The 21,290-nt window shown below is 48.6% G+C and overlaps 8 protein-coding genes across 8 annotated transcripts; 4 read left to right on the plus strand and 4 right to left on the minus strand.

Moving 5' to 3' along the window:
- Positions 1-998: 998 nt before the first annotated feature.
- Positions 999-2,229, minus strand: P175DRAFT_0531214 (uncharacterized protein; the record flags this gene model as incomplete). The annotated part of the gene is made up of 2 exons (XM_040899853.1): positions 999-1,817; positions 1,873-2,229. 2 exons carry the CDS (start codon positions 2,227-2,229, stop codon positions 999-1,001), a joined length of 1,176 nt encoding a protein of 391 aa, XP_040753087.1.
- Positions 2,230-3,343: 1,114 nt separating this feature from the next.
- Positions 3,344-4,303, minus strand: P175DRAFT_0434846 (hemolysin III family protein; the record flags this gene model as incomplete). Its single annotated transcript, XM_040893694.1, has 1 exon — positions 3,344-4,303. The coding sequence occupies one exon, from the start codon at positions 4,301-4,303 to the stop codon at positions 3,344-3,346; it is 960 nt and encodes a 319-aa protein (XP_040753088.1).
- Positions 4,304-4,598: 295 nt separating this feature from the next.
- Positions 4,599-5,888, plus strand: P175DRAFT_0515771 (uncharacterized protein). Its single transcript, XM_040898876.1, has 2 exons — positions 4,599-4,732; positions 4,783-5,888. Exons 1-2 carry the CDS (start codon positions 4,632-4,634, stop codon positions 5,636-5,638), a joined length of 957 nt encoding a protein of 318 aa, XP_040753089.1. The 5' UTR covers positions 4,599-4,631; the 3' UTR covers positions 5,639-5,888.
- P175DRAFT_0195844 (uncharacterized protein) lies at positions 5,761-7,756 on the minus strand. Its single transcript, XM_040892559.1, has 4 exons — positions 7,253-7,756; positions 7,147-7,195; positions 6,037-7,093; positions 5,761-5,983 (listed from the first exon to the last, which is right to left on the minus strand). The coding sequence occupies exons 1-4, from the start codon at positions 7,293-7,295 to the stop codon at positions 5,789-5,791; spliced, it is 1,344 nt and encodes a 447-aa protein (XP_040753090.1). The 5' UTR covers positions 7,296-7,756; the 3' UTR covers positions 5,761-5,788.
- A 323-nt stretch (positions 7,757-8,079) lies between these two features.
- P175DRAFT_0436160 (Tvp18 family protein) lies at positions 8,080-8,530 on the plus strand (the record flags this gene model as incomplete). The annotated part of the gene is made up of 2 exons (XM_040893783.1): positions 8,080-8,174; positions 8,230-8,530. Coding segments are annotated over 2 exons (396 nt in total), but the record flags the coding sequence as incomplete, so codon positions are not given.
- A 5,804-nt stretch (positions 8,531-14,334) lies between these two features.
- Positions 14,335-17,021, plus strand: P175DRAFT_0401141 (Aim21 family protein; the record flags this gene model as incomplete). The annotated part of the gene is made up of 2 exons (XM_040892984.1): positions 14,335-15,280; positions 15,343-17,021. Coding segments are annotated over 2 exons (2,625 nt in total), but the record flags the coding sequence as incomplete, so codon positions are not given.
- Positions 17,022-18,383: 1,362 nt separating this feature from the next.
- On the minus strand, positions 18,384-19,436 carry P175DRAFT_0436281 (transcription factor SUA7; the record flags this gene model as incomplete). The annotated part of the gene is made up of 1 exon (XM_040893794.1): positions 18,384-19,436. One exon carries the CDS (start codon positions 19,434-19,436, stop codon positions 18,384-18,386), a length of 1,053 nt encoding a protein of 350 aa, XP_040753093.1.
- Positions 19,437-20,426: 990 nt separating this feature from the next.
- P175DRAFT_0500582 (ATP synthase subunit H) lies at positions 20,427-21,150 on the plus strand. The gene is made up of 3 exons (XM_040896986.1): positions 20,427-20,470; positions 20,551-20,629; positions 20,729-21,150. The coding sequence occupies exons 1-3, from the start codon at positions 20,447-20,449 to the stop codon at positions 20,992-20,994; spliced, it is 369 nt and encodes a 122-aa protein (XP_040753094.1). The 5' UTR covers positions 20,427-20,446; the 3' UTR covers positions 20,995-21,150.
- Positions 21,151-21,290: the final 140 nt, after the last annotated feature.

Below are 21,290 nucleotides of genomic sequence, written 5' to 3' on the forward strand. Positions count from 1 at the left end.
ATAGTTTGATTTGGATGTCGACTTGTGGACTATATTCGGCCCGCCACCAGTTGACTAGCACTGCTCATCAGCCCGCAAAGCCTACGAATCGCTAGGGCAAGCCCTTTCGATCCGATGTCTATTATTGCAATAGAGACACGTTTAGACGACTATTTCTTTGTATTCGTTCTCGATCACCAATAACTTCCCCAATTCTGATCCTTCACCGAATCATGACTTGGCAGTCCAGTGCACGTCAAGTATTAGCCGCTTGTCCGTGACACTACAAACAAGGCAGCCAACCGTCAAGACGGACGGAGTATATTAATTCTCGATTCGTGTCAGATTCGTGTCAGATACATCATCACATCCTGCCTACGCAGTACACCCAGCCTTGTTCTAACATAATTTCGAATAATGGTACGTGCCTCTCTTCCCTACGTCAGATAAACTCATCATATAGTTACCCAGTATTCATCTTGTCCTCGTAGAGAAAGGTTACCTCATCAAGTAAAAGCCATTTGTTTTTTACATGTTCCTTCCCCCGTCACCCGGATAGTCTCCCCATTGACATACGAAAACCTACGCATTTCCATGAATCCCACTGGTTGAACTAATATTGATAATCACTCGAGGCTCGCCATCTTTCACCCGGAAGTACTTTGCTGCTGTGCAGATGAGCTGAAATGGCGCTGTGTTGTGGATTGCAATCATCGTGTCCCATTGTTTATCTCTGTGATCTGTTCAAATATGAATCCAGCCGTTCCCAAACGCCGCCGCTCGCTGCCTTCCTTGTCCACGAGTTCTTGGATGTAAGTAGTGTACATACACATATGTAGTAGGTAGCTAAGATAAAAGATTGTTTGTTACTCCAGAGTTCCAAGTATGTATGTATGTATGAGTTGTTTGCCGAGGCCCCGTTGTTACCAGTACCTATGATGAAGTAAGTATACAAAAATAATTCAAAATGATTATACAAATTCACAATAATAATAATAATAGTAGTAGTAGTAGTATAGCTAATTGCAAATACACCCCCCAGATAACACCTGGAGAAATGTATCTGTCATCGCCTCTGACCCCCCAATGATTTGCCGCAGCCAGTTCCAGCTCCCTTCCACGCCCTCTGCCATGTTTAGTTCCGCAGCTTCCGCGAGCAACCCTAGCGTCTCCTTGCATTGTAGGAGCCGTCCCCGGATCAGGAACCGTCGGACTCGTCGCGTCTCCTCGGGGCCCATTTCGTACTCGCCATATCCCACAGTCACCACGCCGTGATGGTGGTGGTGGTGGTGATGGTGGTGGATCGCTCGACCAGACGACGAGGGAAGCAGCTCGCACGAGGTCCAGTAGTCGCATAATTGCAGAGTTACTTCTAGAGTCGACATGCAGAGCAGCAGGCTGGTACTGTTATTCTTGTGGCCGCGCGCACATTGCAGGAACCCGCGACACCCGGATAACGCCGCCTGTGCGCCCTGGAGCATCTGATCGAACCGAAACTGCGCGGGGCTGGTTACGATCTGCCGGAGGTGGTTGAGGTGGAAGACCAGAGTCTCGCTGCAGTCACACGGTGGCCGGAGGGTGTTCGGGATGTGTACGGCGAGAGGAAAGCTGGTCAGGCCCTTGGTGATGAACTCCTTTTGCAGGAAGGTGGGAGACATTGAAGCGTCGATGCAGGGGCTGGTGGTGGTGGTGGTCTCTACTACTGCGAGCGAGCCTCCGTGCAGCGGAGGGTATTCTGTACCAGACTCGGCTAGCAGCATCGTAGATGTGTCGGCGATAGGGTTCTCATGGTGCCTCGGACTTGCAGATAGATGTGGTTGCTCTATCTCTGGGGGACTCTACCATACCAGATTAGAAGACTGTGCGGTCTAACCGTGATAATGAAGAACAAACCGTCTCATTTACAATTACACTGACATCATCATGCGTGTACCGCGGAATAGGCGTTATAACCTGAATGTGTTTCTCTTCTACCGGGCCTGTCCATCGTTCGTTCGTTCGCAACGCGTCTTTCTTCTTCGCCTGCAGTTGTCCCAGTTTCCAGAGAGTCGACCGGTTTTTGCTTCCTTTTGGCTTGCCAGACCGATTAGCCAGCCGGTATCGACAGGGTAGTCCATGACGGAGGCAGCGAATGCACGTATCCTTCCCGGATAAATTACACTTCACTTTGGATTGCCTGCAATTCTCGCACGCAGCTCGGAGCTTCGGTGTATCCCCACTGTTGGAGATTTGATCAGACTCCGTCAGCATTGAGCCGATAAAGTGCAGCTAGCAGTCGTTTCGACAATATCTTTGTTGAGATGATAATAACAGCTAAATAGGTATCATTTTTTAAGGAAAAACCTGATCACCCATATACCGTCCAGCACACCCTGATTTATATATATACACAAATCTGGATAGATTCTCAAGACCGTGACGCTGCCAAAGCCCAATTCATCCCGGGATTCATGACCCGACGGAAACCGCAGATGAAGTCAGCCGTTGTGAAACCCCAAAATTCCATCTGATTCACCTCGCATAGGAGCCAGCCAACAAGCGCGGGCTATAGTCATCGTTGCAGGCTCTTCCAACAGTCCAAATGACACCAGCCTCTGCAGATCGAAAAGGTAAATGCGAAATTGCTTGGCTGCCATCAATGCGTTCTGATAGGAGGCAAGCAACAGCCCCCTGTCCACTTTTGCGTCTGAGGATGGGGGATCTGAAAGAATAAGCTCAGCGCAGCGTTGTGTACAAAGCGCTAGTGGAAGGGAAAGGGGGGTGAGCTTTGATGTCGAATAACTCTAATCATTCAGGAAAGCGTAATCGCAGGGTAAAGTCTTTGGCTTTGGGCAAGTATCCAATGAGAGAAATGCCACCCTCTGCCAAGGGAGACACGCTTGGGATGCGGACCAACACACCATGTGAGCTGTAACAAGATGCAGTAAGGTGTCCCGGTTCATCTGTTTCGGTTGGGACACGGCAGAGGAAGCGGTGAAATCTAGAGGACCCCGACAGGAGTTCTTCGGTATGTTCGTGAGAACGGGTTTTGTTTCCTTCTTCTTCTTCTTCTTTTCCTTCTCCCTAGTTATTTGCCCCTATTCATGTTGTATCTTTCTAATTGGCCATTGTCTAGTTGTCTATCTCCCCGTGGGAGATGGAGGACGGGTTGCACAGATGTTTATAGTCAGCACGGAGGGGGTCCTTTTCGGTTAGACATGTCTCGAATGGTGAGGAGTCAGCGTTCAGCAATCTCTACCGAACCAAATATATACGCTGAGATTGGATCATCGCAATCTGCGGTCGATGGTAACGTGTCGTCGACGCATACTTTTTTGCTTATTCGTGTGATCAGGAAGGGTTCTTTGAACGACAAATCAAATACTTAGATCAGGGGGCAGCTCTCAGCGGTCCCACTATGACGATAATCAAACGCCCTCAACAGCCCTGTCAGATGAGCCACGGCTGCGCAGACTACCAGCACATGAAAGATCTGGTGCGAACTTCCCCAAAGATCGAACTTCCCTGGTCGCAGCCGTTCGGGGACTCGGGCTGCATATATCCCGGCTCCCAGGATGTACAGAAACCCTTGGAGAAGGAGCCAACCGAGGCCAATTTGGCGCATCATCTGGTCACGCCCATACAGCTGTAATCCGTGTATTACGGGAAACACCGCTGACAGACCCATTCCGACAAACATAGCGGCACGGAATGGCCGCAATCGAGGCGTTCGGAACTGAGGAAAGACTGAAACCATGATGCAGCCAATCCCAATGCTGCAGATCATGGTCCAATACAGCTCTTGCAATCCCGGTGCGCAGTAGAAGCCATAGTAGATACTAGGAACAAAACTACCCACAATAAGTCCTACAATCCCAATATAGTCGCAGGTATTTCCGATACGGGCCACAATTGGTGAGTGGTTCGAAATAGTATGGTAGATTGCGGACATCCCGAGACAAAAGGCAGCTCCCGCAAAGAAACAGCCGAAAGCCCAAATGTCACCATGTGTGGCCGTCTCGTACCGCGGAGCGAGAACTTGATGGAGCTTAATTGCAGCAGGGACCGCTAGCAATGATGGCAGAAGGTGTGTGTATATGTTGACAGTCTCATTGTGGATATACGTCAGGGATTGGAACGAAATGAGGAACGAGTAAGACGCAGGACGATATCCCGTGTGGATGTGCTGATTATCCCGCTGCCAATGGGGTAAATCATCCCAATGAAGGAGCGACTTGATGGCCTGTGGAGGATTTTCTAAGACCACAGCAGCAACAGAAGCTGGTTGGTAGTTTCCTTGCTCCTTCTGGTAGCTTTCAGTGGGACGACGCTGACGGGGTGGCATTTCTTCGAAAAAGCAACTGCGGATGTGGGAGCCGAAGAATTGACAAACGTGAGGATAGGTGGAAGGATCAGGGAAGGAAAACAATCCTCCGTCGTCAGAGACCGTAAGCCATGATTAAAATCCGCCCTGTTAGCAAAGGGAGAGAGAGTAGCCTAGGGAGTTGTTGGGCTCAACTTTTTGTTCGTATGGTGTTGGGGGATCTAGACAAACAGGGCAAACACGTGGTGGTCTCCAAATGAGGCCGGCCCTTGCAGTTTCCCCGCGCTCAGCGTGTACTTCACTAGCTCAATACAAAGACGCAGACCGTCTTAGGGTTATCATTGCGGTCATGGCTGGTCGAGCGCCATCGGGTAAATGGCCCGGAAGCCGCCTGAAGCCCGTGGCTGACTCCCTGGAGTCTGTGGGATTTGTATCTAAGGGAGATCGCAAGTATGGCTGATAGCGTGAGCCTGTATTCGTCCTGGGACTAACATTTACAGGCTACTGGATCACAAGACTCAGAGGGATTACTATGATAAGATTGTGGCTAGATATATCGAGTTTTGCGCACGGCATTCGAAGGACTTGGATGCAGCGTGGGCTTCCCTTCCCAAAAGCGCTTCTGACGACGCAACGAAGAATCCACCGGCTTCGCTTTCACGACCAACCAAATCAACTGGGCCATCGCCAGCCACAGAGCTGTCTACTCTACTCCTTTCTCTTCGCAAGCTTCGAGAAGCTGTATTAGCCACAGCCTCAACCATCCCACTCACTTTCTCCCAACGAGTCCATGTGTTCTCCGTCAAAGTTGCGATTCAAGCCCAGCATCCGCCGTCCTACTTTCCTTCCCTTCGTTACCTTCTTGAGTACCTCCACACTCCTTCTAACCCACTTCCTGAATCTGAGCTAAAGGACCACGTCTCCTACCTGATCCTCGATTACGCATGTCGGCAAGGAAACTTCGTAGCGGCTTTCGAGCTGCGCGCCCAGGCCCGCACAAAATACAACTTTCAATCACGGGAAGTTGACCAAATTCTCGAGGCTCTTGCGCACGATAATTGGGTTGTATTCTGGAAGCTTCGGAAACAAGTAGACTCCTCAGTGCGCTCCGTGATGAACTGGGCGGAAGACCGGGTGCGAAGACATGCCCTCAAAGCAGTTGGCAAGGCTTATCTCAGCGTTGACAGCGCATGGATCGTCGAAGGCTGTACTGGGGACAAAACCTGGACGTGGGAGAAACTGGTCGAGATGGAAAACCTGGGATGGCAAAAGGAGGGCGACAGGATTATAATCCGAAAACCGAAGCCCAAACCGACCCTCGATCAAAGTCTCACGACGATTCAAGAAAACACGTAAAAGTGATCCCCCCCCGAATTGTTCTCTACATTACACACAGGCATCTCGGAGCATTTGGAAGCAAGGCGTTGGGGTCATGGCGTTTATTGATATGAATTCGTCGGTGCATAAGGCATATTCATAGATCGTTATCGCATTACACATAATTAATCACAACTTGAAATCCGCGTTTGGTCGATCCAGGTTGATCTGTCCGGTGATTGGCTGTTTGGCAACCGCTTCTACGAGGCCGTTTTTCAGTTGAACCGACTTATCAGAGCAAAGCTCGTAGACGGTGGACAAATTGAACACCAGGCTGGAGAAAGAATGGTTTGCCTGCACCAACGATTCCAAGACCTCTCGTGCCTAAGCAAAAGGTCAGTACTTTCTAGACATTAGCAGTTTAGCTAGTAACCTACCTCATTTAGTCGACCAGTATACAACAAGCAAACAGCTAGGTTCTGGGATACCATGCCCTCGTCGGCTCTCTTGTTTTCCAGAAGAGCCCGCCATTCATGAGCTGCATCGCTGTACCGGCCTTCAGACATGCTGAGCAGCGGTTTGAATATTGTGTCCCCAGTTTCATCCAAGTCCCCACATACTTGCTTCGCGGCATCAATATCTCCAGTTAGAAGGAGAAGGAGCACCATCCTTAGCTTGATGGTCTCATTGACTGGCTCGGTTTTTCGTAGACTCTCTAGCGATCTTTTAGCTGCATTCAGGTCTCCCATCTCAATTAATGCATTCGCACTCCTTATTCCAAGATCGGACAACCTCTGCCTCCAGATATCTCGCTCCGCAGGTGTCACATCGGCGCGCATAATCTCCCGACGTGCTTCCAGCCCGATCTCGTAGAGACCCCCGATGCCTCTGCGCGAATCACCAAATCCGATACTCTGGAGACGGATTGCTAGAACACGTAAGGGCCATGGCGCAATATGGCAAGAGTAGCTTGAATTCTTTTGATCACTGGTATCAGCGGCCTCTGGCTTGGGATCTATATAGTAAAAGGTAGAACTCAGATCTTCGAGGGCCTTTGATTCTTGGGCGGCAATAATCGTATTCCCGGAAAGTTCTAGACAGGCTAGTCGTGTGTATAGCAGTGCGAATATCAGTTTTATATCCGTGGGTGAGATTGACGAAGACGTTAGAATCGTCCCGCAGAGGTAAGCCGCCAGAAGGAAATGGCCTTCAGTTAAAAGTCTCTCGAGAGTTGCGAGAGATGAGGTTAATGTTTCATCTGACGTTGGTGTGATGAATTCAGACCGTAAGGCATGCGGAATATCGATTTGCGAGAGCGAGTGATAGTTGTCGTACCGTAGCAGGAACGAGAGATCTTTCTCTCCGGCTGATGATAACTCCTCTGGCGCCAATGGATCTAGTTCATTAAAAGAGGCACCAGTATACACCCTATTATCCGATGCACCTTGCATCGAAGATGTAGAAGTTTTTCCGGGGCTCTCTGGGCCTAGAGGGCTATTCAAGCATTAGCATTGATTTCCAGCCAAGACGGAAATTACGTCTCTTACTGCTCGGGCTGGTCTAGCGGTCCTTTTGTCGAACTACGCGGCCGCGAAGCTAGAAGAGGTCAGCATGGACGATAAAATTAGGCAGCAATTATCAGCTATTTCTTACATCTGGAAATATTGCGGCCATGTTTGGCACTGGCAGAGTCCATGGTAGGGTTGACGGGAATTGAGACAAATTGCTCTGCAAATATGGGGAATATCGTGCACACTCAAGCTCCTGTTTCAATCCAGAGCCTTAAGCCATGTAATAACCAAGAGAGATTGATTCCTAGGACAATACCCAGAACTTGTTATTCTTGGGATGTGCAAGTAAAGGTCTGGATTCTGCCGGCGGGCGGTGAGTCAGTCGCCAAGAATTCCAACTGGCCCGATTGCAGTTGTGGCAACTGTCATTAAGAATCGCGTCTACCTCCGAAGCATCTACAGGCCGCAGTTGACTCTCACCATCATCCTCGGTTCTCCCCGTCAACACACTCCAACCGCTGCAATTTAGCCCTCTCCTGCTGTAAAATTTCTATCTCGACTTCTACGAACGCGAATTCCCTCCCCCAGTCTCCACCATGTCGATCGCTGAAGAGTTCCGCTCGAGAAACTTTAGTATGAAGCTCCAGTTTTTCCGATGCCAAAATGCGGGCATGCAGGGCTAACAGCTCTTCATTTAGGTATCTACGGTCAATGGTCTGTAACCAGCCCCTCAAATTACCCTCACGATCTCCTCGCGCACTTGTCAAAACCTGAATCTGTGGATTATGGTTGTCTGGAATCTCCCAACGGCTGTGCTTGGCATTGTTTGGATTGAGAATACTCGAACATCCAAATCGGTTTGGTTATGAATGGCCATCCCAAATGATTCGCATCCTCTTGATGCATTTTGGAGATTCTTCGCCTCGTCGACATTCCAGTTACAAGAATAAGCGCTGACGTATTCTTAGGACCGGCGTAATCTGCATAATTCTGTGTCTTGCTGTCGGAATCGCGAACATCTTCTCATTTAACGCCGTCATTATCGTATTCAGCATTCTGTGCATGTGAGTCGACTATCCCGAACCTAACAGATGAGCCTTGCAATACTCATTCATACAGTATTTCCGGATGTATCATCGTCTTCATTGAAGTGCCATTCCTCCTCAGAATCTGTCCTACGTCCGAAAAATTCGATACCTTCATTCGGCGTTTTACGACAAACTGGATGCGCGCCGCGATGTATACCATTATGAGTGTTGTGCAATTCCTGAGTTTGCTCAAGGATGCTTCAAGCTTGATTGCCGCAGCCGTCCTTCTGCTCATCGCCGGTCTTTTCTATGCGCTTGCAGGTCTCAAGAGCCAAGAATTTGTTGGCAGCAAGACTCTCGGTGGACAGGGCATTGCGCAGATGATTGTTTAATGCGACTCGCCTATCAATAGAGGTCGTGGTGCGATTATACGCGACACCCACTTCACATGGTTGGTGTCCTTGTGACGATTTCGGATGGAGAGAGGAGAGAGACAAATCGAAAAATCGAACACAAAATACGCTGAATAAGAGCTTGTATCTGCGTTTAGTTTGCTATGATTACGAATTGACGTTGCTATTCTCAACGCCGCCTACCAGGCCTTTGTACTTCTACGTACCTCTTCTTGGTTTGAGAAAAGCCAAGTTCTGTCTGGGACTCGAGTTGGTTTTTGGAGCAGACGTCTTTTAATTTCTGCTTGTTTGATTGATGGGGTATACATTGTTATTTCTTTCCCTGTTTGTGATTATGTTAAGAGCTTGCCAACGATAACCCGTCTGCTTTGAGAGTTGCACGGTGCTGGACCTAGACTCGGTCGGTGCCATTGATCAGTTTTAGTCAATACCCAAATATAAGCATCCTGGAGATTGAATTGTAAAATTGCTATATCTACCGGAACAAACGGCTGCACGGAATTGAATTGACGTACTAAACCCCTTTACACCTGCTCTATACTTGCAAGCATGGCATTGCATCATCACTGCAGATTCCCGCATCCTGTATCCACTTTTTTTTTGGTTCCACACCTAGTTTTAAAAGATGCAATTGGCTCAAGGATATCCTCCTGGGTTTACAGAGTACTTCCAGGCTCTATTCAATGAATCCTTCAAATTGCATAGACTTACAGAGTATACCTGACGTCACGGGCGAGGATCATCTAGCGGGCCTTGGCCCGCGAAAGACGTAACTAATCAGCGTGTACCTAACTAAGCATACATCGAAAGGCCCGTAAAAAAACACAAATGGCAATCGGGATCTCGGGTTTCGAATTAATTTGTTCTCTTCAGCAGAATCGAAATGTGCAATTGTTTCCGGCGGTTGATGAGTTCGTTCGTCGTTGGCATTGCTTGGGTATGCCTGCCAGATACGTGGGGGGATCTGTTGTCTCCTCTGCATGTTTTCTATCTCAGTTACATGCATAGCTGGAGATGGCGTTGGAGATGGTGGGAGGGAAGTTGGATACCTAGCTAGGTAGGGTCCCTTTATTGTGGGGGTTGGTTGTTTTGGAAATCAACTCTTGGGGTGCGTAAAGCTGTTTGATATCATGTTACATTCCATGTCTACGTCTACTGCCAATTCGAGTAACCTGATAAACTATGAAAAGGATGGAAAAAGGCTCTTGATTATAGAGATAGAATGCGGTCCTCCTCCTTAGTTAGTTAGTTGTACTTCATCCTATCTGGGCCCAGGGCTATGTGGCGCACGTACAACCTTTGCTTTGCTGTCAAAGGCATTGTATTGCGAATCGATGCTACTCATGTGGAGGCGGTTGAGTCACTTCCAAAAGCAATGCATGACAACTTAAGAGTACCCCGTACTTATCCTCCATGATTCATTTGTTGTAGCTTGGTCGGAATCATCCATGTTGGTCGGACAAATCCTACGTCATTTGCCCAGCAGGCCGCCTCTCCTGGCTTTACCCCGCATTTTCTGATTACTGTTGGATGCATTAATACGGAGTACAGCCTTGTGGAATTCATTCAAGGTACCAATAAGACGGCTAGAGAGCTGTTGATGTGGTGCTAATGGATGGTTTCTGACGGACGATCTGGTCGACACTCTGACTATGTAGGTTAAGTAGGTAATTCTTACTCCTACAGAATACTTCCGTTTGCCTCTACCAAGGACGTACGTAGTATGAGAGATGGACGATATACATCTCGGCGATTCAAGCTGCTATCGCTATCTTAGGCTAGTTAGTTACTGAGAATAACCCCCCGAGCCACCGAATGAATTTGACCAGCAGATAAGAGAGATATCTTAGCCCAGGAACCTTGAATTACCTACCTAACCACCGAGGTCCGCACGGCGATGACTCTTACGCTGAGAACCAACGACATCAGCTTTAAATAAACTCCGGTACGGAAATCCAGCATCGCTGAGTGGTACAGGCCGCCGACTGAGCCACCGACTGGGTCCCGTATGCCCCGTTACAAGTTCCGCGAAATAAACAGATCCACTATGAGGCGGTTAGGCACGGGGAGGGAAAGCCTCGCCCAGTATTATACCCACTTTGTTTCCACCTCTAAGAATATCTTGAGACTTGAGATACAGCAAGGCCACGGTCACGGCCACAGGCTGTAAATTATTACGCCTCTAGCCGAATACAGTAGCTGGGACCTATTTTTGACCCTCCTGGGCCGAGTCGCTGGGCCGTTCGTTGCCACTCTTCCAGCGGTCACAGGCACCATTATGGGGAAATTCGAAGCTTCCAGCTCTTGACAAGTTGCCCTCGTGCGCCCACGGCTCCATTCTTGGGTTTCTTTTAGAAACGACTCTTGCAATTTGCAAGTCATGTGCAAGCTGTTCGGGAAAAGGGGTCAAAGAGAAGTTGACAGGTTCCAGGGGTTTGAATCGTATTCTTTTGTTGGTCTTTTTTGCATTGTATTTGTGGCGTTGATACACCTTATGAACACAGCTTGGAACCTCGACCACAATTAGTACATACCTAGGTACTCCGTACTGCATTTGCCTTAAACCTCGAGAGATCATTTCAAGTTCAAGTTGATATGCCGATGTAATCAAATGGCACGGGACACGTGGATTATAGTTAATCCGCTCTGAGAGATCTTCCGATCCATCGTACAAAGAGATGTATTGACACTTCGAGGCTTATTTGTTTGCTCCGGGCAAGTCATTCATCCCTTGTCCAAGCAAATTGCCTGCATGCCAACCCATTCGGTTTCATCGGATTCGCTGCAAGCAACCAGGATGGGTATTTTCTTCATGATGGGAGTAGCAATTTATCTCGAGACTCTGCCGTTGTGCCCACTGTTTCGTCTTTACATTGCCACACTCTCGCGGGTCCATCGATAACTTCCTAAAATGGACACCTCAATCACCACATCCCCCCCATCCCGATTAATACACTCCCGGGTACATCCGTGCATGATGGAACTAAAACTCTAGTTGGGATTTAATGGGAACCCCTAGGAACGCGGCGTTGGGCTCTCCTGAGTGTTGACGTAAGGTGCTGGCCTCGCTGACGCAACAACTAGAAGCATAGGAAACGGGCCTGGACAAATCGGTTAGCATGGAATTGTGCAAGAAATAACCCTAGGTAGGCAGGCGTTTTTAAGTTGGTTCCCCTGATCTGATACCTGAAGATTACTGCTTGGAGCGATTGACCAAAAAATCGGACGAGATTGTATTATAGGTGTTGATCTAGTAATCCAGGATTCCAGGGACTACCTCGAGGGAGATCTACCTGCTTTGCTTTGAGAACTAGTTAGTTAACTAGTTATTCTCCGAGACTTGCTTAATCATTCCATCGTCTATGGGGAACGAACGTTCGAGGTACCCATGTCCCATGTAGTTTGTATAAGCGACTACTCCGTACAGGAGACGCCATGTCTAGTCCTCATGCAGATCATACTGTGCTGGAATAGGAAAAGCAATCATCCAATCAGTTTGCATACAGGTGGTGTTGTTTGCAAGGTATACAATCCCGTGGGGGTTTACGGGCTCTGGATACCAGTGTATTTTGTATACATATACAAGATAAATGACCGCAATAATTGCATGGATGGAGTAGCACTTGGAACCACAAGAATAACGCTAGCTAGAACTATACCCGTATACCTCTTCTATTGTATGCACCATGTAAGAAAGAGGATTCATAATACAATCAGACTCTAGACTCTCCACGTTGGTCGATCTGCAGGTTGGTTTGATGAACGTGGCCCAGGCTATCCAACCTTGTTGCGCTCACCGCCTCCTCTGATGTGGCCACCTAGTACAGAGTACTTGACGAATAGTGCTTCACTAAGAGAGAGAGAGAGAGAGAGAGAGAGAGAGATCTTGGAGTCATCTCAATCTCTAAAAGATTTTTTTTTTTTTCATTTAAACAAAATTATTAGATGATTTAAAATGGGATGGTGGTGAATATGCTGATAATGTCTAACAGAAAAAAAAAAAAATAAAAATAAAATAAAATCTGCATAAGGCTACCAATGAGGGTCTCAAGACGGTAAAGGGTTAATACATGGGATACATCTCTCTCTCTCCACTTGGCCAGACCGAAATCAATCCAGACCTGTGATTAGGACCATGTGCACATGAGCGGACAGAGATTTCTGTTGAGTTTTACTAAATTCTAGCGAGAGGATTAAAATTATCTCTTATCAGACTGCTATTCCTACCACCGGCCAGTATCTAGGAGGAGTATCATTGCGTCGATTAATACTACATGTTTGCGGTCGGGCCGGCCATGACCTTGGCCAAGGTCAAAGGCATTTTCCACAGGGAAAATGAAGACAAAAGATGTTTTAAATTGAATACTTGTCTGGTAGGAATATGAGTGATTATTATGAGGTTGAGATCTAGTAGACGACTATTCATAGTATATGCCTTACTCCGTACATGCTGGTGGATACTACTTCTAGTAGTACCTAGCTGTACTCAGGTACCCCAGAGTAGGATGGACGGACCATTTGAGAAGAAAAATGCCTCAGCTAAAAAAAAAAAAAAGGTGCAGCAAGTATGCACGCATGAATTGAGAGATCCCTCCCCCTCTTAAGATCCTGATATCCGTGCTCTTTTTGACCACACTTTCAAGATTCGGTAGTAGAACAATAGGTAGTTATCTATTTAATCAGACATACTCAAAGAGAGGCAAAAATGTGGCCTTAAATGACCAATACGTGGTATTGACGGTAACAAAAAATTTCAAAAGTTAAAACCGACTCCTCAGCGGGACTCGTACTAAGTAGGTAGGTAGTATTATCGTATGGAAGACCCTTGTAATTGCAACGAATGATTCCTGTTGGCTCACAGCCTGCATACGGTTACCATACGGTTTCTGGATGGTGGAGAGAGCGGTGGAATGGCGTCAGAGCACGTCACGCGATGGGGCTGTGGGCGGTGGCAGGAAGAAAGCGGTTATGGCCACTGATGTATTTTACAGAGCACTAAATGTACGGATAACTAAAAATACGAAATGCTACAGAGTCATACATCATCGCTCTGCTCATTAGTTCTTATTATTATTATATCCTGCTGTTCTCTTTCTTCTTCTCATCTTTCTTTCTCTCTCCCTGACCCCTCAATCTGAATTTACTTCTTGCATCTCCCCTCTGTTGATCTCTCCTCTGGCTTATCAATTGAGATTCTCCTCTCTCTCTCTCTCTTGTGCCAGAGCTTCTACAATCTACTCTACCTATCTCTCTATCTCTCTCTGCTTTTGCCTCTCGTAATCATTATCTTTACCTTACTGGTAAGTCCTTCATCTCTCTCAAATCCTCCCCTTATCATACTTTCCCCCCTCTTTTCCCTCCGTCAATACACAATTCTGTTCTGGAAGAATGTTCGCGCTGTTTTCAGACGTTTCACAGCCTTTGGGGGTGGGGGCAGTGAGCTCAGCAATGCTATTAGCTTGATATTGCCTCTCTCTCTCTCTCTCTCTCTCTGAATGTATTGTGAGCTTGTGGTGATCTCCCTGGTTTGCATGGCTCGGGCCCCTCCCTCTCAGCTCCTTTCCGGACTGCTTCCCTTGAAATCGGGAGCGTTTTCTGCAAACTGAGAGATCAAGCTCGAAGCACCGGCCTTGTTCTTGCTTTTGCATGTCCTTTTCTTTCTCTCTCCCTACCTTTTGACACAACTCACCTCGGATATATTACGTTTCTTCAATAACTCACCCCAATTGTCATTATCTAGGGTTTCTTCGTTTTAATCAACGTCACACATTTATCTATCCATCATGACAACACAATCAGGCCCCGTTATCCCCCCTCGACCGTCAAGGTCGCCACTCGACAAAGGCACAACTTCAACCACAGATATGCCCCAGATTCCTCCTCGTCCTGCTCGTCGCATTGAGCGGTCCGTATCTCCTCTAAGTGCCAACTACGCCCCCTCTCCGCTGAACGGGCCTCCCAATGGTTCCTATCTGGCCCGCACAACCTCCAATGATTTGCCTCCTCGTCCCCCCAGTGTCGCAATCCCATCTCTTGGCGAGGAAGGCATCGAATACCAAGATTTGGATGTTGCCCACACCTCCGACACCCTTCATCATCTTACCCCTGCAGAGACACGCAATGTGGCCAGCGATCTCAAGCTCCATGCGCCTAGACCTTCGCTTCCCACTTCCAGCGCCAAGGCCAAGGTGCAGGCAGTAACACGCACAGACTCCGGCCAGGCTGCTGCAGCAGGCTTTGGTGTCATAGGGTCTCCTGCCTCCGCTGAACAGTCGGAACGCCCCTCTCGCTCTCTTTACTCTGCTGGCTCGCGTGCGGCTTCCTCAACTGCGTCCCTCGACCGCCCACGCTCAGTTCATGACAACGAACATGGCATTCCAGAGATCGGCCAGAGGGTCCCCATGTACCCTAATGCGGGAGATGTCCAGGCCCCCTCCCCGAGCCCGTATCTAGAACAACCAACCCAGCGTTCCGGTCGTGGCCACCATCGAACTCGCAGTGGCCGTGAAGCTTCGCTACCACCCGGTAGCTACGGCCTCCACGGACACGGTGTGCATGCCACCGACAAGTTCGAAAAGGCTTGGTATGAAAAGCACCCGGACGAATATGTTAAAGAGGAACAAGGCCAGTATGGCTCCGGGGTTGGAACCCCCCGTCCCGATTGGGCCTTGAGTCGCGACGATTTGAACAAGATCGTGCGCGGCTCTGCCGTAACTGGCTCTGGACTAGGTGGGTTTTGACATTCTCTCCACGTGAAAAACTCATGAAACCTGGCTAATACAAATATAAAGGCACATCCCCCGCTGTGACAGGAACTCCCGAAGAAGAGGTCGGTTATATCGCGTCCGACGAGTACAATCACCGGCTTTCCTCGCCACCACCGGAGTCGCAAGACTCGCGCCCAGTTATTGAGTCACCACTCCGCAACGCAACTGCTCCTGCAACTGAAACCAGAGACGCAGAACTGGATAAGGAAGCCCCCAGAGTCATCCACATCGACGAACCTTATCATCATCTTCATCATCCCGACGGGTTTGCTCAGACCGCAGACCCTACTCAGCCCACTCACGAAGGTGAGGGCGATGAGAATGAAGACGAACCAATCTTGGCCGCGGATGAAGTGCGCCCGGAATCTGCCTACCAACACCCTGCAATTTCCCCTACCTTCAGCCGGAGAGACAGCTTTGAATATGAAGGCAGAAGTCGCACTCCTAGCGTAAATGAAAGCCGTTCTAATAGCAGAACTGCTGGCCACCGCGGTAGCGCCCCTGCATTAGCCCGATATAACTCTCGTGAAGAACGTGAAGACACCCACACTCCTCTTGAGGATGTCGAAGAATATGAGCCTTTGTTCCCCGAAGATGAGACGAAGGAAGTCAAGCCAGACGCGGAACGCTTTAAGAAGCGCCCAGATGCGCTTAAGCGCCGATTCCCCAGCCAGGATATTTGGGAGGATTCCCCCAACAGTCTTCAACTTCATGCTGCTGTATCTACACCGGATATCCCAAGGCTCGATCGGTTTGAAACACCAGAGCAGGAAGAGGCCCGCAAAAGCCGAAACAGTGGTATTGATACCCACCAACTTGCTTCCCAGATTTTGAGCTCGGAAGAGTATGACGAAAGACAACCCGCACGCCCGGAGGTTGCTAAGCAAAGGTTCCCCAGTCGTGACATCTGGGAAGATGCTCCTGAGAGTCAGACACTGGTAACAACGATAGAGCCTGCAGAAGATCAGGTCACCAGCCCAGATATACCCTCTAAACCACTCGTTCCTTCCCGGCCTCAGAAGAAGCAACCTCCCCTAGTGGATGCCTCGACCAAACCTTCTTCACCTATTGAAAAACGACAGCCACCACTTATTCCAGACAGGCCTAAGCCCCAGATCCCTACTCGGCCAGCTCAGCGTGTTGCTCGTCCGAATGGCGATGAATCCCAAGATGCTGCAGCCAAAACCAAGCCTGCTGTACCCGCACGTCCCCCAGGAAACAAAATTGCCGCCTTGAGGGCCGGATTCCTCTCTGACCTGAACTCACGTTTGCAGCTCGGTCCACAGGCACCTCCTAAGCCACAAGAAATAAAAGAAGAGTCACCTGCAGAGAAGGGCCCATTGAGTGACGCTCGCAAGGGAAGAGCTCGGGGACCCGCACGAAGAAAGCCAGCTGTTGAAAGCCCCAGCGCAAGATTGCCTACAATTCCTGAGATCAAAATCACGGAGACCTGGAATGTCTGGCAAGTTCGTGAAGACGGCAATCTAGTGGTAGGAGATGGAGACAAAGGCGACCAGGTCACCACCTCTGCACCGGAGACATCAGCTTGGGACAACCCTGTAGCACCACCTTTAGCCAGGAACATTTGCGGAGATTCAGTCGACCCGCAGAGACTTCGCCATAAAGAAGGGGTCTCCCACCCTACAAGTCCAGAGCCAGAGGTGGAGTCAGCAACGAAATCTCCCGCTGTTCAGCCTGCCCAAGACGCGCCTGCTGCGGTAGAGATTGGACTTGAACAAAAACCTATTGTTGACCCTCCAGTTTCGGTCTCAGAACCGGTTGATAATGTTGCCGAATCTCTCGCTGCGGCTGCTGACGGCAAGAAGGCCTCCGACGGTGACGTGACAGCTTGATCGGATCGTTGATTATTCTTACTATTATTATAATTATTAGCGTACTGCTATTTCACCCCCCCCCCCCCACAATGTGCTGTTCTGTTTTTTAATTTTACCTTTCGCTTTTCTTGTCTTTTCGTGCTTGTTCGTTCCTAACTCTGGTCCTCTCGTTCGATCAATGATGCCGAAGCCGGAACAATAGTGCCTCGCTGCCTGGTTGATGCAGCCATAGAACACTACTCCTATTCCTCCTCCTTCTCCTCCTACAACTATCACTGCCGCTAACGAAGCACCGTGATTCGACATGAACCAACCCAGTTTGGGTAACTCTAGTTGTACATTCTTTTTTTTTTTTTTTGACTAGATGCTCTTCCAGCTTAGAACTGGGGGTTGGCTCCATCTGTCCTCGCCAACACTAGAGATTTTAATGCATATGACATACAAGTGTTAAATTCCCAGTTGTGCGCTTTGCACTGCAAACTTGGCAACAATTCTCTCTATCTTCTGAGAATAAAAAAAAAAAAAAAAAAAAAAAAAACCAAAGACAAACAAAGGATCTATTGTACTATTGTAAAATAAAGAGAGTATACAAAAAACTTGACCGGATAGACAAAAAGAAACAAGGAACTACATAGGTGGTCTATATAACAGTAAGAGTAGGGAGTACTCCGTACGTACTATTTAGTATATCTATCTAGGTATGATCTAGAGTGAAGTCCATGAAGCAGATAGATATTCTGCCACCATAGCTCAGTACCCAGGGTAATATACAGAGTACACACACACACACATATATATATATATATATCAGAACTCGCACAGCTTGAAACAGACTTAATTGTGTTTTCTGCATCTCTCAACCTTAGGTATGTATGTATGTATGAGTTGGCCGCATTATCTAAGCTTGAAAAAAAGAAAAAGAAAAAGAAAAAGATATCAAATTGGCTCTCTAGCTCTGACACACATATACACACCAATGGCAATTTAAAAATAGAAGGAAGCAGGACATGAATACAGTGCTAGTAATATTTTTTTTTTCTGTTGTTTTGTGATTGGGTATCATGGAAATAATATCAGGATCGCACCATCTAACTAGAGAATAAAAAAAATAAAAAATAAAATAACCGCGCGGCGATGAATAATATCTAGAAGAGAAGAGAAAAAAAAAAAAAAGGGGGGGGTTAAAGTAATAAGAAGAACTGCTGCAAGATGGACAAAACTGGGGGAAACTTAACTAGGGGGCAAATTTTTCAAGTCGCCTTTTCCGTCTTTGATCCATTCTGCGTCAACTAGCCGTTCTCTCTCAGCGTATAGTTGTTTGTAGGCACCGCGGATTGTACCGTCACTGACATGAGCAACTTGAGAGATTTCCTTGGCGGTTTTGCCATGGCCCATGAGGTAGGAGGCCATGTAGATACATGCCGCGACAATCGAGAGGGGAGAGCGTCCGGCAAGATCGCCCATAGTAGTCACACGATCGGACAGAGCCGAGGAGACGCTCGTGACTTGGTATGGCAGGTCGAGAAGATTGCAGAAACGGTTGCAAAGATCGCTGGGCTTGGTGGAGGTGGTGGCAGTGTAGGTGTCGTTGGGGTCGGGAACACCTCCGCTTGAGACCACGGCGTTAATACGCTCGAGGTTCTGAGCGGTGAAAAATTTCTCCAGCGCCTTGTAGATACGTCCGATTTCCTTCCTAGTTACCTTGGTGACGGCGAAGATTTCGGTAAAGGTACGGGGGACCTTGCACTGCCGGCACGCGATGAAGATACAGCCGGCGATAATCACATCCTGGGACTTGCCCTTGAAAGCCTTTGCATCATCGACAATCTTGAATAGATATTTTGCCGTATCGGCCACATTTTTCTGGATGTTAAATCCATCACAGAGAGCACCAATCTCCTTGTATGCGGCAAGGAGGGACTTGTTGGCCTTTTCGCTGGACTGCTTATTCTGCGCGCGATACAGATCGCGGACTCGACCGGAACCACCACTAGCAATTTGAGTCTCGAGCTGGTCACCATTCAGGAGTGGGTTCGTAGCATCTCCAACACGCGAGGGGTCATCGTTATTTTGGTCGTCGTTCGAGAAGGTACGCCACTCGGAGTGCATATCGATTTCTCGATCCGCGAGCACCAGTCCGCAAGAGCCGCAAACGGTTTCATGTGATCCGGGGAATTCTAGATTCGGGGGAACCTCTTTGCACTCGGGACAGATGATGTGGGCTGAGAGGTTCTTCTTCCACGCCGCGGTTTCCGGCCGGGCTGAAGGGGAGATAGCTGCCATTTTCTTAGCCGGTTTTGTAGCTGGAATACGCCCACGCGGTCGCTTCGTTATCTTCGATGCGTTGATGGGAAGCTTATTTTTACGCGCACAAAAACGAATGAATAGTGGCGAATACAGATTGGCGACTGTCGGTCTCGTCAATAGGAGAGGACGGCCGGGAACTGTCTCGTTCTCAACGATAATAATGAGTGTAATGACAGCAGCGGCGCAAATGGCGAAGACTTGGGATTTCAAGTCACGTCTCTGCGTCACTGCCTTTCATAGTCATGTTAGCCTGAAGCCCCAAGCGATATCAGGAAGACAATGGATCTTGTTGAAAGGATGAAACAAAGTCCACACGCATAGGTTCCAACGAAGGCCATGATGATCGAGACCTGTTTGCCACCCAGAAAATGGTTTTATCCCCTTAACAACTCGAATGAAGGGAGGGAGAAGAAGAAACGAAAAGAAAAAAAAAAGGGACCAGATGTCAAGAATCTACAAGTTGATGCTTTACCTTTCCAAGTTGGATTCTGATTCTGCGAACCAGGGGGAAAGCACCTTCCACAGGAAGCACACAAGAGAGAATCTCCTGATCAAACCTCCTGAGACCTTCGAAGCCTTGAAACCAGACTTCTCCGACCGCGATGAACCAGTCAAGGTCTCCGTGAGCAAAGCGTTCTCACGGAAAAGGGTCACAGAATCTGACAAAGAGCTGCTGCGAGCGGGATCGAGAAGATCACAAGGGCAGCAAGGGAATTTTGACAGTCAGAGTTTCAAGACAAAGGCCGTGTGAAACAACAAGGCAGTGTTTCGACGGGTGTTGAAAGAGAGAGAGAGAGAGAGAGAGTGAGGCAAAAGAGGTTGAGGTTGAGGTTGGGTGCCTGCACACCTTGCTGAGTCATCTGCCAAGCCGAAGTCTCCCGAACAAACGTCGAACTTCCAACTTCGGCTTCACGGACGAAACGAAAGCATTCCTGTTCTTGCAGACTCTCACCCAGTTTCCCCTCATCTACCACCTTGCCGCGATGATGTCTCAATCTCTCAGAGCGTCGGTAAGTTTAATTGACTCCTGTTTGATCTAATCTTTGCTTTGCTGGTGGCTGTTCCTGACTGAACCCTCCCCCTTCCGCAGCGCTCTCTCTTCGCCCGCGTCTCTCGCCAACAGGTTTCTGTCGCTCGCCGCACTTTCCTGACCTCCGCTGTTCGTCGGGGTATGTGACCCTTATTAGTTCCCTTCTCCCTGAATTCCTTCACTCCGTCTTTGATATCTCTATTGGTTGGTGGACGACAGATTCTAACAACGTATATAGCCGACCCTGTCCAGGACCTTTACCTCCGTGAACTCCGTGCCTACAAGCCTACCCCCATCAAGGCCGGCGATGCTGAGGCCCATGTCCAGAAGTTCAGCGCTCCTGCTGCTCCTCAGTCCCCCGAAGAGGCCAACCTTGCCAGTGATCTAGGTGCCTACGAGAGCCAGGTTGTTGAGGTTGAGGGCCAGGCCGCTACCGGCGAGCCCGCCCCTGTTGAGGAGAGCTGGTTCGAGGAAGAGGAGGAGGAGGCTCACCCTGCCCACTAGGTTTAATATTCCTGAGAGAAACCAAGATCTGGGAAAGCCGGGGCTGATAGACAATGGGCTGGGACTCTGAGACGGATGTCTCCTCTTGTTGATCCCTGAAGACGCTTTGTAAATTAAACCTCCTTGGAGCATATGAAGTTTCCTTTTTTTTTTTTTGTTACCATAGGCCGTTCAATCGTTCGAAAACCAACGTAGATTATGTATGCATATTGATCATCATCAAGAGGAAAAATGTACAGGGGCCCTTGTGTGGCGGGAGAAGCGGGATTGATATATCCGACGGAGAAGATCTTTCA

The sequence above is a fragment of the Aspergillus ochraceoroseus genome, assembly GCF_002846915.1.
Source record: "Aspergillus ochraceoroseus IBT 24754 chromosome Unknown P175scaffold_3, whole genome shotgun sequence".
Classification (NCBI taxonomy): domain Eukaryota; kingdom Fungi; phylum Ascomycota; class Eurotiomycetes; order Eurotiales; family Aspergillaceae; genus Aspergillus; species Aspergillus ochraceoroseus.

Coding starts and splice junctions, on each gene's coding strand:
- P175DRAFT_0500582 (XM_040896986.1), top strand. CDS start 20,447: ATGTCTCAATCTCTCAGAGCGTCG. Junction 20,471..20,550: donor CTCAATCTCTCAGAGCGTCG/GTAAGTTTAATT, acceptor CCCCTTCCGCAG/CGCTCTCTCTTCGCCCGCGT. Junction 20,630..20,728: donor GACCTCCGCTGTTCGTCGGG/GTATGTGACCCT, acceptor CAACGTATATAG/CCGACCCTGTCCAGGACCTT.
- P175DRAFT_0195844 (XM_040892559.1), bottom strand. CDS start 7,295: ATGGACTCTGCCAGTGCCAAACATGGCCGCAATATTTCCAGAT. Junction 7,196..7,252: donor TGGCCGCAATATTTCCAGAT/GTAAGAAATAGC, acceptor GACCTCTTCTAG/CTTCGCGGCCGCGTAGTTCG. Junction 5,984..6,036: donor ATACTGGTCGACTAAATGAG/GTAGGTTACTAG, acceptor CCTTTTGCTTAG/GCACGAGAGGTCTTGGAATC.
- P175DRAFT_0515771 (XM_040898876.1), top strand. CDS start 4,632: ATGGCTGGTCGAGCGCCATCGGGTAAATGGCCCGGAAGCCGCCTGAAG. Junction 4,733..4,782: donor GTATCTAAGGGAGATCGCAA/GTATGGCTGATA, acceptor TAACATTTACAG/GCTACTGGATCACAAGACTC.